Consider the following 16,358-nt stretch of genomic DNA (forward strand, 5'->3'; position numbering starts at 1 on the left):
TGACGCAATGATGACATATGCAGGCATGCATGCGTGTGACATCATCGTGTCATATCCACACATGCTTGAAGGACCTCCAGACACGGCCCTGAGCTTGAGAAAAAAAGAGATGAGGTTCATGTGCAGGCAGGGCTGGGTGTGACTAGGGGCAGAACAGGGCCATATGGAAGAAATCTTGTAACTCCCAGAGGCAGACTGGGAGCCCTCGGAACAGCTGGCTTTGAAGCCCACTACAAGTGCTACTGAGAAAATGGACCTCTCATAAAAGGTACTCTTTTAAAACTGCCCTGAGTTATGTTTTTCTCAAACAAGGGTTTGTGTTACACTTTGTTTTAGAAGTGACTGAAAGTTTCTGTGTCTGGCTATATGCTGCTTTGGGGACAGATCTCATGCCTAACCTTTGGGTCTGAAACAAAAGATTCAGAGGTGAATGGAGGCAGTGTACATTTTGTTTCACGGAAGTCTTGGTAGTAAAGCTGCTTAGGAGGCAGACTTCATTTTTTCTTAGGAATTTTTATGCTGTGCTGACATAAGCTCTGAATTACGGTACTGTTGTTTTTTTCTTCAAACTGTAACTTGTAAGAGCGTTGGACTAGACATTGTGATAAACTCTGAACTGTTTGAAGACTGTGTTTTGGGGGACTTTAGCTTTACTGGGTTGGGATTCCCTTGAGTTCTGGAACCTGCCAAGTGGGCATAAAGCACAGTTACTTACCGTAACAGGTGTTATCCAGGGACAGCAGGCAGATATTCTCTATATATGGGTGACGTCATCCACGGAGCCCCGTCGCGGACAGCTTTTCTAGCAAACTTGATTGAAGATCTCAAAGTTTGCTAGTGCTGTACCACGCATGCGTGTGCCTTCCCGCTCCACTAGAGGGCGCGTCCCCTCCTCGTGGTCTTCAGTTCAGATAGCTAGCAAAGAAGCCAACCTGGGGAGGTGGGAGGGTTGCAAAAATATCTGCCTGCTGTCCCTGGATAACACCTGTTACGGTAAGTAACTGTGCTTTATCCCAGGACAAGCAGGCAGCATATTCTCTACATGTGGGTAACCTCCAAGCTAACCAAAAAGGGACGGAGGGAAAGTTGGCAATTTATGAAAACAGATTACGCAAAACCGACTGACCAAATTGGCCGTCACGTCTGGAAAAAGCATCCAGACAATAGTGAGAGGTGAAGGTATGACCCGAAGACCAAGTGGCGGCCTTGCAGATTTCCTCAATAGGCGTGGACCTGAGAAAAGCAACAGACACCGCCATCGCTCGGACTTTATGCCCCGTGACCCGACCGTACAGCGAGAGATCAGCCTGAGCGTAGCAGAAGGAAATACAAGCAGCTAACCAGTTGGACAAGGTGCGCTTGGAAACAGGATGGCCCAACCGATTAGGATCAAAGGACAAGAAAAGTTGAGGATCCCTCCGATGAGACTGGGTGCGATGAAGATAGAAAGCCAATGCCCGCTTACAGTCAAGAGTGTGAAGCGCCACTTCCCCAGGGTGAGAATGGGGCTTAGGAAAAAACACCAGAAGGACAATAGACTGATTAAGGTGGAAATCCGAAACCACCTTAGGCAAGAACTTAGGATGAGTACGCAGGACTACCTTGTCATGATGAAATACAGTAAAAGGCGGGTCCGCAACCAGAGCCTGTAGCTCACTGACCCTACGAGCAGACGTGAGAGCAATCAGGAACATCACCTTCCAAGTAAGGAACTTCAGATGGGCCCTATCCAGGGGTTCAAATGGAGGTTTCATCAATTGAGCAAGAACCACATTAAGATCCAAACCACCGGGGGAGGCTTGAGAGGAGGATGGACATTCAAGAGGCCCCTCATGAAGCGAGAAATCAGCGGATGGACCGAGAGCGATTTCCCATCGAGTAGCCGATGAAAAGCAGCAATCACATTGAGATGAACTCTAATAGAAGTTGTTTTAAGCCCAGACCAAGACAAATGAAGCAAGTACTCCATCACTGAGGACAAAGAGGCAGACAAAGGCTTAACGCGTTGGGAAACACACTACGCGGCACATCTAGACCACTTCTGAGAATAACACTGGCTAGTGGAAGCCTTCCTAGAAGCTTCTAGAACATCGCACACCGACTGAGAAAACTCCCGGAAGGAAGTCAGGTGCAAAGGAACCAAGCCGTCAAGTGCAGAAATTGCATATTGGGATGCAGCAGTGAACCCCGACTCTGAGACAGCAGAGACAGAAATACAGGCAGCAGAAGAGGTTCCCGGACACTGAGTTGGAGAAGAAGGGAGAACCACGGCTGCCTGGGCCACCGAGGTGCTATTAAAATCATAGCAGCGTGCATCGATCGGAGGTGCACGAGAGTTTTCAGAATCAGAGGAAAGGGAGGGAACGCATAGAGATACCTGCCAGTCCAATCCAGAAGGAAAGCACCCACCTCGAGATGATCCAGGGAGTAGATCCTTGAACAAAAGCGAGGCAACTTGTGATTGAGGGGCGAAGCGAACAGGTCTATCTGTGGAATCCCCCACCGAGCAAACACCTGACGCAGAGTCGAGGAATGGAGTGACCACTCGTGCGGCTGAAGGAGGCGACTTAACCTGTCTGCCAGGCAATTTTGCTCGCCCTGGATATAGACTGCGCAAAGGAAGACGTTGTGGCGTATCACCCACTCCCAAAGCCGAAGCGCTTCCTTGCAAAGCGACAGGGAATCCGTACCCCCTTGCTTGTTCACATAATACATCACCACCTGGTTGTCCTTACGCACCAGGACCATTTGATCCTGCAGCAAGTGACGAAAAGCCACCAACGCCCTGTAAATGGCCCGGAGCTTCAGCAGGTTGATGTGGCAGCAACGGTCTGCATCTGACCAAGGACCCTGAGTCCAAAGGCCATCGAGATGAGGAATCCGTTGTTAGGACTTTCCGAGGCAGAGGTACGAGAAAGAGTAAACCTCTGGAAAGATTGGAAGAGTCGGCCCACCAACGGAGCGAGCGTCTCAAGGAGGGAGTCACCGCAATGTGCTGAGATACGGGATCCCGATCCTGCCTCCACTGGGACGCCAGAGTCCACTGAGGCACACGGAGGTGCAATCTGGCAAAGGGCGTCACATGAACGGTGGAGGCCATGTGCCCCAAGAGGATCATCATCTGCCTGGCCGAGACTGAAGCCCTCAGGGAGACCTGTTAACTGAGCTGAACGAGGGTGGCTTGCCGAGACTGAGGCAGAAACGACCGGAGGCGAACCGTGTCCAGCACGGCTCCAATAAACTGCAGGGACTGAGAGGGACACAACTGGGACTTTGGGAAGTTGACCTCGAACCCCAGATGCTGAAGGAAGATAATAGTCTGACAGGTCGCTGAGATAACCCCCTCCCTCGATGGCGCCTTGATTAGTCAGTCGTCGAGGTATGGGAACATCTGAAGACCTCGAGACCTGAGGGCCGCCGCCACCACCACGAGGCATTTCATGAAGACCCGTGGGGATGAAGCAAGCCCGAACGGGAGGACCCGATATTGCAGATTAAGGTCCCCCACCCGAAAGCGAAGGAAGCATCGAAAGGCCGGGTGAATCGGCACATGAGTGTAAGCCTCCTTCAGGTCTAGTGAACACAACTAGTCCCCCTCTTCCATCAAAGGATATAAAGTGGGAAGAGAGAGCATGCGGAACTTCTCCTTGACCAGAAACTTGTTCAGCCCCCGGAGATCCAAAATGGGGCGAAGAGGGTTTGCTCTCAGACCGCCCCTCAAGGGGGGGGAGGTCGAGCGAGACTACAAGGCAGCAGAAAAAGAGGGGGAAGCCTCCCGGGAGTACTGCGCAAGCATGTCAGTGTCAACAAGCACTGATGTCGAAGAAGCCCCGCTGAAAGAATGGGGGGGAGTCGAGGACAGCTTGCGCTTAGAGGTCCCCACAGGCGAGAACCCAGGGGTCCAAGGCACCGACGAAGCCCCCCTCGAGGGTCCCGGGAAGACGACAAGCGTCGGGAAAAAGAGGCAGAAGCTCCCGACGTCGGTGCCCCACGGGATGGCACTGGCGACCACTGGAGACTCGGATCAGACAACACCAGGTCCGAGGCTTTAATGGACCCCGTAGTACGAGGGCCTGGCAATCTACCCCACCTCGGGGAGGAATCCCTGGGCTTCTTAGCGGGTCTCCAGGATGAGGGAGAAAGACGCCTCGAACGGTGCCTCGAACGAGGCCGAGCGGCGGGGGAACCCCAATGCGAAGGAAGCGGGGAGGAGTCAGGGGAGGACAGACATTGAGACCGACGCCCCTTACCTCGAGAACCCTCATGGCGACGCTCAGGCTGGTCCGTCGCGAGCGAGGTCGAGTACGGGGCAAGCCGAGCCAAAGCAGAGGAGAGCTGCGAGGAGATGATAGCCTTAAGCATATCCTTGAACATCGGCACCGAGATCATATTTGGCCCTACAGGTGCGGCAGTGCACTCCACAGGGGGCGACCACAAGGAAGAGTATTCCCTTATGGTGGAGGCACGCTTGGAGGCCTTAGTAGGCGGTTTCGTCGCGGCAGCCACCACCTGGACAGTCAGAGACTCCGAGGAGGGTTTCTTAGGTAGCTGAACTGACCCTGAAGACAGAAGAGGAGACTTATCTGCGGTGGAGGATTTCGAGGCCGGGGCCATCGAGGTCGAGGGAGATTTTCCCGGAACCGAGGTCTTCGAGGCTGACGTCGAAACCGAGGCCGAGACCAGGCCCGCAGGTAGATCAGTCTCCATAGGGAAGAGCTCCGCAATCCGCGTTCGACGCCTCCTGAGAGCCCGAGGTTGGAGGGTAGCACAACAAGGGCAAGAGTCCGTAGGATGGTCAACTCCGAGGCACAAGATGCACCAGCGGTGCGGGTTAGTGATCAAAATCACCTGACCGCACTGAGTGCACTTTTTAAACCCGGTCAAGGGCTGGGACATAAGTCAAAAAAGAGAGCCGCAGCCACGCAAGGCCAGGCGGCCAAGGCGAACCCAGGAGCCCCTGATTCGCCGAAAACATGAAACTAAGTAAAAATAACAAAAAAAGAGCACAGCGACTCCCGAACTAAGTAAATTTAAGAAGTCACGGTGCAAGAAAGGCACGTAGAAAAACGTAGAGAAGAGAGACAGGGCTTTCTGGCTCCGCGGAAAACTAAGAACTGAAGACCACGAGGAGGGGACGCGCCCTCTAGTGGAGCGGGAAGGCACACGCATGCGTGGTACAACACTAGCAAACTTTGAGATCTTCAATCAAGTTTGCTTGAAAAGCTGTCCGCGACGGGACTCCGTGGATGACGTCACCCACATGTAGAGAATATACTGCCTGCTTATCCTGGGATAAACTTTTTTTGGGATGAACTGAACTTTAACCCCGTTATCCGGCTCCTTTTTGGTTCTAGGTTTTTTTCTCTGGGTATCCTGTATTTGGGGTTTTAAGTTTTATGATTGTTTGACTTCAACCAAGTTAAACCTTGTTAACACTGTAGATTACAATTTTGTTTGTGTGCTTCTGTTATAACCTGAGTTGGAAAAATTAAAGCTCCAGGGTTGGAGTCTTGCTGGTGTTCTGCCTGTGTTCACCTGCGATTTCTGCCTTCCGAATCCCTCCAATCCACTGAGTGGCACTATTTATCTTCCAGCAAGTCAATTTGGAGCATGACAAGCTCTACTACACCATAACCATATCAGTTCTTCTGCCTGTTTCCTTAATAACCCCCTTCATTTCCCTCCACAGACTGAACCCAATCACACACCTTCCTGCTACTTTAGATGTCATTCAGATGTTAGACACTAACAAAGAAATAATGCTTTAAGAGCTTCTTAAATTGTGTTGGATCTGCAGTGGTTCTAATATACAGTATACATTTCCACATCATCGGACCTACTACAGAAAATGTGTTGTTCTTACAAGTTTTTTTCTATCCTTTGCAGGGCTAGAAAAGACAGCTTCTTAAACAACCCCACCGACCTAAGTGATCGATTTGGCACAGAGGAGAGTTAATGCACAGACAGGGTCTTTTACTAAGGTGCACTAGTCGATTTAGTGTGCGCTAAAGATTAGCATGCGTCCATAGAATATAATGGGTGTTAACGTGCGCTAAATCAATTAGCGCACCTTAGTAAAAGGACCCCAGAATCCCCCTTTATTGCTTTATATATCAAAACCAAAACATTTTTAGGAAATCCTCTTCTCTACTGGAAGCCAGTGCAGGCTATGCAAAACTAGTGTGACATGATGAAAAAGCAACCTGTAACAAGGCAGGATGTGCACAACTTTATTGTAAACCGTTTTGGAATAAAAAGGTATAGAAATTTTTTAAATAAAAATAAATACTTGCAATGTATGTATTTTCACCAAAGGCAAACCCAAATATAGGGTCCCTATTACAAAGCCAAGGTAAGCGAGTCCAGGTGCGGCAAATGTGATCCAGCCCATAGGAACTGAACAGGCTATGTTGCATTTGCCACAAGGGAATCATTACCGCAACTTAGTGAGTTACAATAATCAAAAATATTCAAAACAAACTTTTAACCACAGGATGAAAATCTGATACGGCAATAAAGGGTTTCAGTTTATTCCACATCCTAAATTTATGCAGTGCTAAACTCAGCTGTGAATCTAAAAAATTATCTAAACTGTTGAGTCATAATTATTGTCTACCTCAGTTTTACTAACATTCAGTACCAATCTGTAATGTCACCAAAAACATTCTGCAAACGTTAAACTGCAGGCCCTAAATCTCATTCAAATTCAACAAAGAATTGAATGTCATCTGCATAAATGCATAAAGGACTCAAGTAGATATTGAACATTACTGCCAGTCACGAATGCCCTACAGCTAGAAATCTGTTCATCAACATAAACTTTTTGCAGCTTATCACTTGAAAAAGTTTCAAACCAAGCTCACAAGTCTGTAATCTATTCAACAAAATTGTATGATTTACTGTATGAAACGCTGCTGAAATGTCCAGCAGAACCAAAAAAAAAAAGAGATGTAACAAGATGCCACAGCACATCCATATTCAACAACAAAGCAGATTCAGTACTATGGTTTCACCTGAAACCATACTGAAGAGTCTAGAGGGGGTTGGGATGGGCAGGAAAGATACTGGATGATGGAGTGAGAGGAGGAAAGAACAGCAGGAAAGAGATTAGAAGCAATGTTGGACCATGAGAAGGGGAGGAGATGAGATGAGACTGTAGAGGAAGGGACAGGCATATGGAGGAATAAAGGACGGAGATGTTTAGTTAGAAGAATGGAAGGTGGAGATATATTGGAAATTCTGGAATTTGAGAGACGGGGCAGAGGCAAGTAGGTGAATGAGAGGAGGATAGTAAGTACAGCGGTAGAAATATGGTAATGAGGAGTAGAGAACTTCTAATAAATTCCCTATCCAGTGGTTGCTGTCCATGTCTTTTTTCCTCTCTCCTTTCTTGTTTCATTCCCTCTCTACACCTGTTTTTGATATACTGATCTTTCCTTTTTTAGCTCTTCCTGCAACTTCATCCACTCAAATTTCACTCTTTTCCTTTTTCATCTACCTACCAACTTTTCATCTCTCATGCTCTAGCTCTCCATTTCCCATCTCACATGCTCCACATTCTTCTATCCCCTTCTTTCATCTACTCCTCAATATCTACATATAGGAAAGTAGAAGATGCATACACCTAGGAGGAAGACTGTTAAGAACATAAGAATTGCCACTGCTGGGTCAGACCAGTGCCCAGCAGTCCGCTCACGCGGTGGCCCTTAGGTCAAAGACCAGTGCCCAAACTGAGACTAACCTTACCTGCGTACGTTCTGTTTCAGCACAAACTTGTCTAACTTTGCCTTGAATGCCTGGAGGGTGTTTTCCCCTATAACAGCCTTCGGAAGAGCGTTCCAATTTTTTCAAACTTATGGTCCAGCACACCTAAAGTAAAGCATACAACAGAAAAGAGTCATAAAATGAATACATCATAGAAACAAGAACATTAGCACAGTCTTCAAAAACCTTTCAAAAACCCAACAACTGGCCATAGCAGGGATAGAGATCTGAAATAGATCATGATATTTTCTTTCCAACTATCTATAAGATGTCTAAAGAAAGGACATTAGATGCTTTTTCATCGATTAGCATCTACAGACCCATGCAGCTGAGTGTATCCTGTAAAACAGTGTTAAGAATATAAGAATTGCTGCTGCTGGGTCAGACCAGTGGTCCATCGTGCCCAGCAGTCCGCTCACAAGGCGGCCCCCAGGTCAAAGACCAGTGCTCTAAATGAGTCCAGCCTCACCTGCGTACGTTCCAGTTTAGCAAGAACTTGTCTAACTTTGTCTTGAATCCCTGAAGGGTGTTTTCCTCTATAACAGACTCCGGAAGAGCGTTCCAGTTTTCTACCACTCTCTGGGTGAAGAAGAACTTCCTTACATTTGTACGTAATCTATCCCCTTTCAACTTTAGAGAGTGCCCTCTCGTTCTCCCTACCTTGGAGAAGGTGAACAATCTGTCTTTATCTGCTAAGTCTATTCCCTTCAATATTTTGAATGTTTCGATCATTTCCCCTCTCAGTCTCCTCTTTTCAAGGGAGAAGAGGCCCAGTTTCTCCAATCTCTCACTGTACAGCAACTCCTCCGGCCCCTTAACCATTTTAGTCGCTATTCTCTGGACCCTTTTGAGTAGAACAGTGAACTTCTTCATGTATGGCAACCAGTGTTGGATGTAGTACTCCAGGTGAGGGTGTACCATGGCCCGGTACAGCGGTATAATAACTTTCTCCAATCTGTTCGTGATACCCTTCTTTATCATTCCTAGCATTCTGTTTGCCCTTTTCGCTGCTTCCACACATTGCGCAGACACCTTCATCGATTTGTCGATCAGAACTCCCAAGTCTCTTTCCTGGGAGGTATATCTTAACAATCACACTGAGGATACACATACTATTTAATTAATTATTTTAATTTCAATTGTTTGGATATATTTGTCTATATCTCCCGTGAGCTTCAACCTTTCTCTAGTGCTCATTGATGGTTGCATTTTTCTGCTTTCTTCTCAAAATCTACTTTTTTATGTCTTACCTTCCCTTCCTATTTCTCTCTCTGTCTGTCCCTCCCTATTTCCATAGTCTGACATCTCTCTCCTCCCCCCTCCCGCAGTGTAACATTTATCTTTCTCTTCCTCCTTTCTGCCCCTTGCAGTCCATCTTCCTTCCCTTCCTCGCCTTCCTCCCAGTCCAACATTTTTCCCTCCTTTTCACCAGTCCATTTTTTTCTCTCTTCCTCCTGCATGCTTCTCCTCTGGTCCCCAACCAACATCTCTCTCTCCCTCCATGAGTCACAACATTTCACTCTCTACCCTCTCCCCCTTCCCCAGTGTAATATTTCTCCTTCCCTCCTTTCTTGTCCTCCCCATCCATCTCACCCTCTCCATGAGTCTAATACTTTCTGCCTCCTGCACGTTTTCTCTCTCAGTTCTTGCCTCGTCCCTCGAGTGGCATCCCTCCTTCCCACCTCCTAACTCAACATGCTCTCTCCCCATGCACCATCTCACTCTCCCTGCAAGGTCCAGCAACACCTCTTCTCCCTTCCTTTACCTCCCCCCTGTCCAGAAGTACCCCTACTCCCTTCCCTCCTTCTCCTGTCCAGCAGTAACTCTCATCCCTTCTCTCCCCCCTGACCAAAAGTAACTATCCTCCCTTCCATGTCCCTCCCTCTGTCCAGCAGCACCTCTCCCTCTCCCCATGTCCAGCAGTACCCTTCTCCCGTCCCTTCCTTTCTCTAGCCTAGCGGCAGTTCAATGTGTAATTTTAACCTAGCCACACAGCTGCCGCTAGCAGTAGTTTACACACGGTTTCATCAGGCAGCCTCGGGGCCTTTGCTAGGCCTATCTGCCTCATATCATTGAAGTGGGCTGGCCTAGCAATGAAACCGGGTATAATCTAATGCTAGCGGCAGCTGTGTGGTTAAGTTAAAATCACACTGAGCTGCTGCTACTGGTCCAGGGGTGGGGAGAGAAGAATTCATATATATATACCTATATAAAATCCTGTCGTTATAAGAAGTTCCTTGAGAGAACCCTCTCATTTCAAGCTGCTAAATTGAATGTATGGCTTGGAAAAATAATGTTAGCGGTCTCTTCCTATCTTGATTTTAGAAAATTGTTAAAAGACTCAACTCTTTGATAGGCTGGTATCTTAATGCATTCTGCTTCATTTTTTCAATCAAGTTCCTTATATTCAACTTGATGTATTTTATCTGTTCTATGTATTACTTCTTTCCCTGCCATGCCGGTATTTTCTGAATTATATTGTAAATGCTTTCTGTCTTTATCTGTTTTTAAGTCCATTATTCTAATTTGTATTTTATCTGTATCCCATGTATTAGCTCACCTTGTTGTGAACCGCCTAGAACTTTTTCAGTATGGCGGCATATAAGAATAAAATTATTATTATTATATACTGTATATATATATATAACAGTGGTCTCAAAGTTGCGGTCCATGGGACGCATGCAGCCCGCCAGGTACTATTTTGCAGCCTGCGGTCGCTCTAAACAAGGTGAGAACTCACATTTGCCATGGAACACTGGGCAGGAAGAGGCTCAGGCGCCAGGTGACTTGCAACTTCCTGCCTTCTGCTGCCGATACACTGCCAGGACTCCTGCTTTCCTCTTCTCCTCCAACCAGTAGCCCCGTGCCTCCCTCTCTGTGTCAGCCAGAGGCAGGAAAGAGGATCGGTGGTGGCAGCCACCATTGGGGACTCCGGCGGAGCAGTGTCTGTGTCGGCGTGTGGTTTGTTTGTGTGGGGAAGGAGAGAGTGCGAAAGCGGGTCTCATTCTGGGCGAGCGTTAAGGAGACAGACTGAGCTCAAAAAATGGGTCATAGAAAATCAAAATGCAAGCCTCCTCCGAAGATGACAGGAACTCTGGAGACTCAATTCACCTGTCCCTTCTGTAATCATTAAAAATCCTGTGATGTGAAAATGGACTGGGCTTGAAATACAGGGGTGATTTTGTGTACTGTTTGTCTAGACTCCTATAACCTACCTTTCAGAAGCTGTGGATGTGTAGTGACTGGATATATGCTTGTGAGGCTGCCAACCAATAGCCAAAGGCTTCCATCTTCTTTATATATCAGTGGTGTCAAACTCAAACTCTTTGCAGGGCCACATTTTGGATTTGTAGGTACTTGGATGGTCGCAGAAAAAATTAGTTATTGTCTTATTAAAGAAATTTCAATTTTGCATGAGGTAAAACTCTTTATAGTTTATAAATCTGGATACAAAATGAGTTGTGTGGGAGATTAATAATTACTTCGTGAAAATACAAGTAAGAGGAGGTATGAAGGGAAAGGGGGGGTGTCTTCATTGAAGCGGTTGTAAATTAAACTTTCAAATCTCGATTATGCATGCCCTTGTACATTTGTTAACAAAATGTAGTTTGGATATTTTTGGTTTTCAGCCGCAATTATTTGTCTGGCTATGCTACAGGTACATTTTTTAAAACCACTTATAAAGTCAAACTCTGTCCTTCATATTTAGACAAAGCCGTTAGCTTCTCTTCTGTAACTCTGAGCAGACACAGCTCTAGTAGCGCCCGCGTTCAGCAGCAGCAACAGCGCGCATGCGCAAGATGGCGGTGGCTGCGGGCCCGAGCTGCAGAAAGTAGTGCGCGCCCGCGTTCAGCAGCAGCGCGCACGCGCAAGATGGCGGTGGCTGCGGGTCGCGAGCTGAAGGAAGTAGTGCGCGCCTGCGTCCAGCAGCAGTGCGCATGCGTAAGATGGCGGTGGCTGTGGACCTCGAGCTGAAGAAGGTAGTGTGGAAGGATTTTATCGTATCTGGGGTTGTCGATAGCGAGATGTGGTGAAGTGAAGCGTTTGGTGACTTACGGGTAACGGGTTCAAGGGGGCCGCTGAAGCGTGTTGAGGTTGGCCGGGGCAGAAAGTGTAGTTTTCGAGGACACCCTAGTGATATGATATTTGTCCCTTTGGAGAGTTTTTTGCTGCTATTTGCCTCCAGTTTCTCAAAGTGGAGCCAGGCTTATTTTTTTAATATAGTATTTTTGATATATAATTCTAGTTATTTTAGAAAAGCAGATATAGTGAAGAAAACCTAACAGGCTGGCACTGATCAAGTGGAGCCACCCTGTTAGTCTTGATCACAAGGTGCAGACTTGGTTGTGTTGAGAGAAGATGGGAAAATATCACTTTTTAGAGTTGTGATGTTCAACAAGCCATAAGAATACCAGATTTCACTGAAACATTTTCTAGCCTCCCCTCTTCTTCACCAGATCTGTGTGCCAATCTTAATTGCTCTCCAAACTTTATTTCACTTGTTCTCAAATCTTGCAGGGTTGCCAGTTGGCAAAATTTCCAGCCCAACTTGTGTTGGAGTAGCCCAAACAATTGCCCCTGGAAATGCCTCTAATTTATCATTTACATTATACAAATACAAACTCTTTATTTATACACTGCACATATCCCAAACAGTCCATAATGGTGTACAAAAGACCAAAACTCAAATACAAAACATTCAGGAAAAACACAATAAAAACAAGCACTTAATGTAAAAGTACTTACTAAAATTAAAAGCTCTTCAAACTTCTGGACATAACAGGCTGGATTCTGTACAGGATGCCCAGTCTCAGAAGCTGCCTAAGCGGCTTTAGAGAATCGCACATGGGCATCCTATACAGTATAGAATCGTGTCTAAGCCTGCCTACCAGTTAGAGAATTGGATTGTCGCTGAGCTGATTGCAGCAAGGGAATCTCCCTGCTGTGATCAATTTAGCAGGCGCAGCAGGGAACCCATCTTCTCCCACTCCCTGTGAAGAAGACTAGCAGGAGAGAGGCCCAGTCCCTACTGCCGGATCCCCCAAAGCCCCCCACTCCACCCTTGCATGTCTGTGGCAGGAGTGTCCTATTCCTTCTGCCACCACTCCCCCCTCCCAAGACATCCCCCGGCAGGAGGGATGCCCAGTCCATTCACTTAGGTTCCAGATTCCCTTTTCTTTGTTGTTGTTTTTTTTTAACTGTCTTCCCAGGATCACTTATTTTACATTTTGTCCCCATCTGTCCAACATTTGTCCCCTCCCGTCTCTATCCTGAGCTTTTCTCCTCTTTGTTTCTCTCTATTTCCCTGCTTCCATCATCTCTCTGTCAGAATCACCCCTTTTCAAGCAACTTCCCTGCGTCTAGCTGTCCTTGTATGCCAGGGGTCTCAAAGTCCCTCCATTTTGTTAGCTGCTGATCATGAGTTTATGTGTCTACATGGGATAGGCATGTGTATATCGGTATTCGGTTGGGTAAGGTGGATTTTTATCAGTTTGGGACATCTTTGTTCTCCATGGTTTTTGTACTGTGGTTTTCTGTACCTAGGTGGGCTGGTTATTGTCCGTATCATTTGTTGCATGTGTTCAGTACAGTAGAGTAGGTTAGTGATCAAAGATATGCCAGTATTTCTAAATGGGGTTTTGTAGATGAAGAGGTGGTTAACTTTTGATCTGTGGTGAAAAGAAATTAGATAAAATTTGATTCCCTTGCTGCTGAGCAGTAAGCAGAGAATGTGTGGTGGACCAGAACATCTTGTGGCTATTCGTACATGTCATCTTATCTTTTGTGGTGTGATATACTCAGTGAGTTTTGATATGGGTGGGGGCTGTTGTCAGTTTGTTCTTAAGGGGAGAAGAATAGATTTTGCTAAAAATAGTGTTAGGGATTTCAATACCTTGTTTTCAAGTAGTCACGGCAGTCTTGCTGGTGGCACACTTCTTTAGGTTTGATTTTCTCTGTCCTTCTGCAGACCACACAAAAGGCTACATATAATTGACTGGGCCCACCAGTGGGAGAGGCACACCTGGGCGTAGGCCTTTTAAAGGGCTTCGAACAACTGACTGCAGCTTCAGGAGGGCAGGGACTCCAATGGTGATCTTGGCATCGACGCTGGTGGGGTAAGGAGGGACTGGAGCACTTCCTTCTTACCCTGCTGGGATGAGGAACTGGGAGCAGATGGCAGTTCCTGGCCTAGCTGCAGGGCCTTTGGGGTGGTGGGAACTGGGCCCAGGTGTCAGAGGACAGGGCCTCCAATGGTGATCTCGGTGACAACTTCAATGGGGTAAGGAGAGACTGGAGAGCTTTCTCCTTATTCTGCTGGGATGAGGATCTGGGAACAGATGGCAGTTCCTGGCCTGGCTGCAGGCCCTTTGTGGTGGTGGGAGCTGTGCCCATAGTGGTTTATTTTTAATGAAATTAACCATTTCAACAGCTTGGTCCAAAACATTTTTTAATTCAATTCCTAATGTTTTTGAAATGAGGACTTCTGTACAGAAAGCAATGGGTTATAATAACATTGGGATTTTGCTGTTTTACAAGCGCTGCATACCCTGTCATACAATCTACCATAGTGCTGTTAAGTGAAAATTGAGCGGGTATCCTTTTCCCATCCTATTGTTTCATTACCCATGCCCTTTTTATTTGTTCATGAATTGTATTTACGGTAATCTTTTTTTTTCTTCCTCTTGTGTCAGTTTGATCAAAAGTTATATTAATTTGTCTGTTTTAATTAACGTGACCATTTATTTTATCATCAAAAGGGGACATCTATTAATTATCAGTCCCGCCCCCAATCCCACCCTAGCCCCGCCCCAATCCCACCCTAGCCCCACCCTAAACCTGCCCTAGCTCCACCCACCCCAATCCCGCCCCCAATTTCTTCCATTCATTTTTAATGTACACATTTTATTAATTCATAATGGTAACCATAAAATTTTCAAAAACTACAAAGCACACTATACAGAGAAAATGTTAATTATCATTTATATTTGGGGGGTTTTCAAAGATGTCAAGGCAAATGACTTTCAAATATGCAATGTCACCTCAGTAACTAAAGAAAAATAGACAAATATAGTGCAAAATATAAATTCTCAAAACTGACACGTTTTGATCACTAAATTAAAAATAAAATCATTTTTCCTACCTTTGTTGTGATTTCATGAGTCTCTGGTTGCGTTTCTTTCTGTCTGTGTATCCTTTCTTTTGTTTCTTTCTTTCTGCACTCAGGCCCAACAATTGTCCCTTTCTATTCCCTCCCTCCTTCCCTTCCATGTCCTTAGTGTCCCCAGAGCCTCCTTCCCATGTCCTTAGTGTCCCCAGAGCCTCCTTCCCATGTCCTTAGTGCCCCCAGTGCCTCCATCCTGTGTCCTTAGTGCCCCCAGTGCCTCCATCCTGTGTCCTTAATGCCCCCAGTATCTCCGTCCTGTGTCTTTAGTGCCCCTTCCTATGTCTTTAGTGCCCCAAGTGCCTCCTTCCCATGTCTTTAGTGTTCCCAGTGCCTCCTTCCCATGTCCTTAGTGCCCCTTCCTGTCCTTAGTGCCCCTGTACTTCCTTCCCATGTCTTTATTGCCCCCAGTGCCTCCTTCCCAAGTCCTTAGTGCCCCTTCCCATGTCTTTAGTGCCCCAGTGCCTCCTTCCCATGTCTTTAGTGTCCCCAGTGCCTCCTTCCCATGTCCTTAGTGCCCCTTCCCATGTCTTTAGTACCCCCAGTGCCTCCTTCCCAAGTCCTTAGTGCCCCTTCCCATGTCTTTAGTGCCCCCAGTGCCTCCTTCCCATGTCTTTAGTGCCCCTTCCCATGTTTTTAGTGCCCTCAGTGCTTCCTTTCCATATCTTTAGTGCCCCCAGTGCCTCCTTCCTATGTCCCTCTCACTACCTTCCTCACTTTATCCCACCCCCCACCCCCCAAGCCAGCCTGCCTGCCTGTCTACCTCTCTCCTCCCTCCCTGGCCAAAGCCAGGCTGCCTACCTGTCTACCTCTCTCCCTCCCTCCCTCCCTGGCCAAAGCCAGCCTGCTTGCCTGCCTACCTATCTCCTTCCCTCCCTGCCGAAAAAAAAAAAAAAAAAGCCTCCCCATCTTTTCCCCTGTCTGCTGCTCTTACTGCCCTGCTCTGCTAAACCCGACAGGAAGTCTTCTTTCCGACGTCAATTCTGACGTCAGAGAGGACGTTCTGGGCCAGCCAGGCAGCGATTGGCTGGCTCAGAACGTCCTCTCCGACGTCTGAATTGACGTCAGAAAGAAAACTTCCTGTTGGGTTTAGCAGCAGGGCAGTAAGAGCAGCAGACAGGGGGAAAGATGGGGAGGCTTTTTTTTTTTTGCGGCAGGGAGGGACAGGAAGTGATCGCCTGTCCCGTGGTCCCTGAGCACAGCTTCGGGACGCTGTCTCTGAAAACGGGACATTTTGGTGTCCCGAAGCTGTCTGTGGGGACAACGGGACAGGAGGTCTGGAAACGGGACCGTCCCGTTCAAAACGGGACGTATGGTCACCTTAGGTTTAATTAATGTGGGTTTTTTTTCCTCTTAACCTAATTTTATTGTTATTTGTAATCGCATTGGATTATGATTTTGCAATCAAATCAAATTTTTAATTAAACTTGAT

At 47.0% G+C, this 16,358-nt stretch overlaps 1 protein-coding gene and 1 pseudogene across 1 annotated transcript in view; both read left to right on the top strand.

The window, feature by feature from the left end:
- The first annotated feature begins 10,807 nt into the window (after positions 1 to 10,807).
- LOC117351570 lies at positions 10,808 to 11,040 on the top strand (annotated as a pseudogene).
- A 582-nt stretch (positions 11,041 to 11,622) lies between these two features.
- Positions 11,623 to 16,358, top strand: part of PFDN1 (prefoldin subunit 1) — a 42,389-nt gene continuing 37,653 nt past the window's right edge. Inside the window, exon 1 of the mRNA XM_033926912.1 lies at positions 11,623 to 11,744. Within this exon, the coding sequence (XP_033782803.1) occupies positions 11,703 to 11,744 (42 nt within the window). The 5' untranslated portion in view covers positions 11,623 to 11,702. The remainder of the gene's footprint in view (positions 11,745 to 16,358) is intronic.

This window comes from Geotrypetes seraphini, chromosome 18 (genome assembly GCF_902459505.1).
Source record: "Geotrypetes seraphini chromosome 18, aGeoSer1.1, whole genome shotgun sequence".
NCBI classification, from domain to species: domain Eukaryota; kingdom Metazoa; phylum Chordata; class Amphibia; order Gymnophiona; family Dermophiidae; genus Geotrypetes; species Geotrypetes seraphini.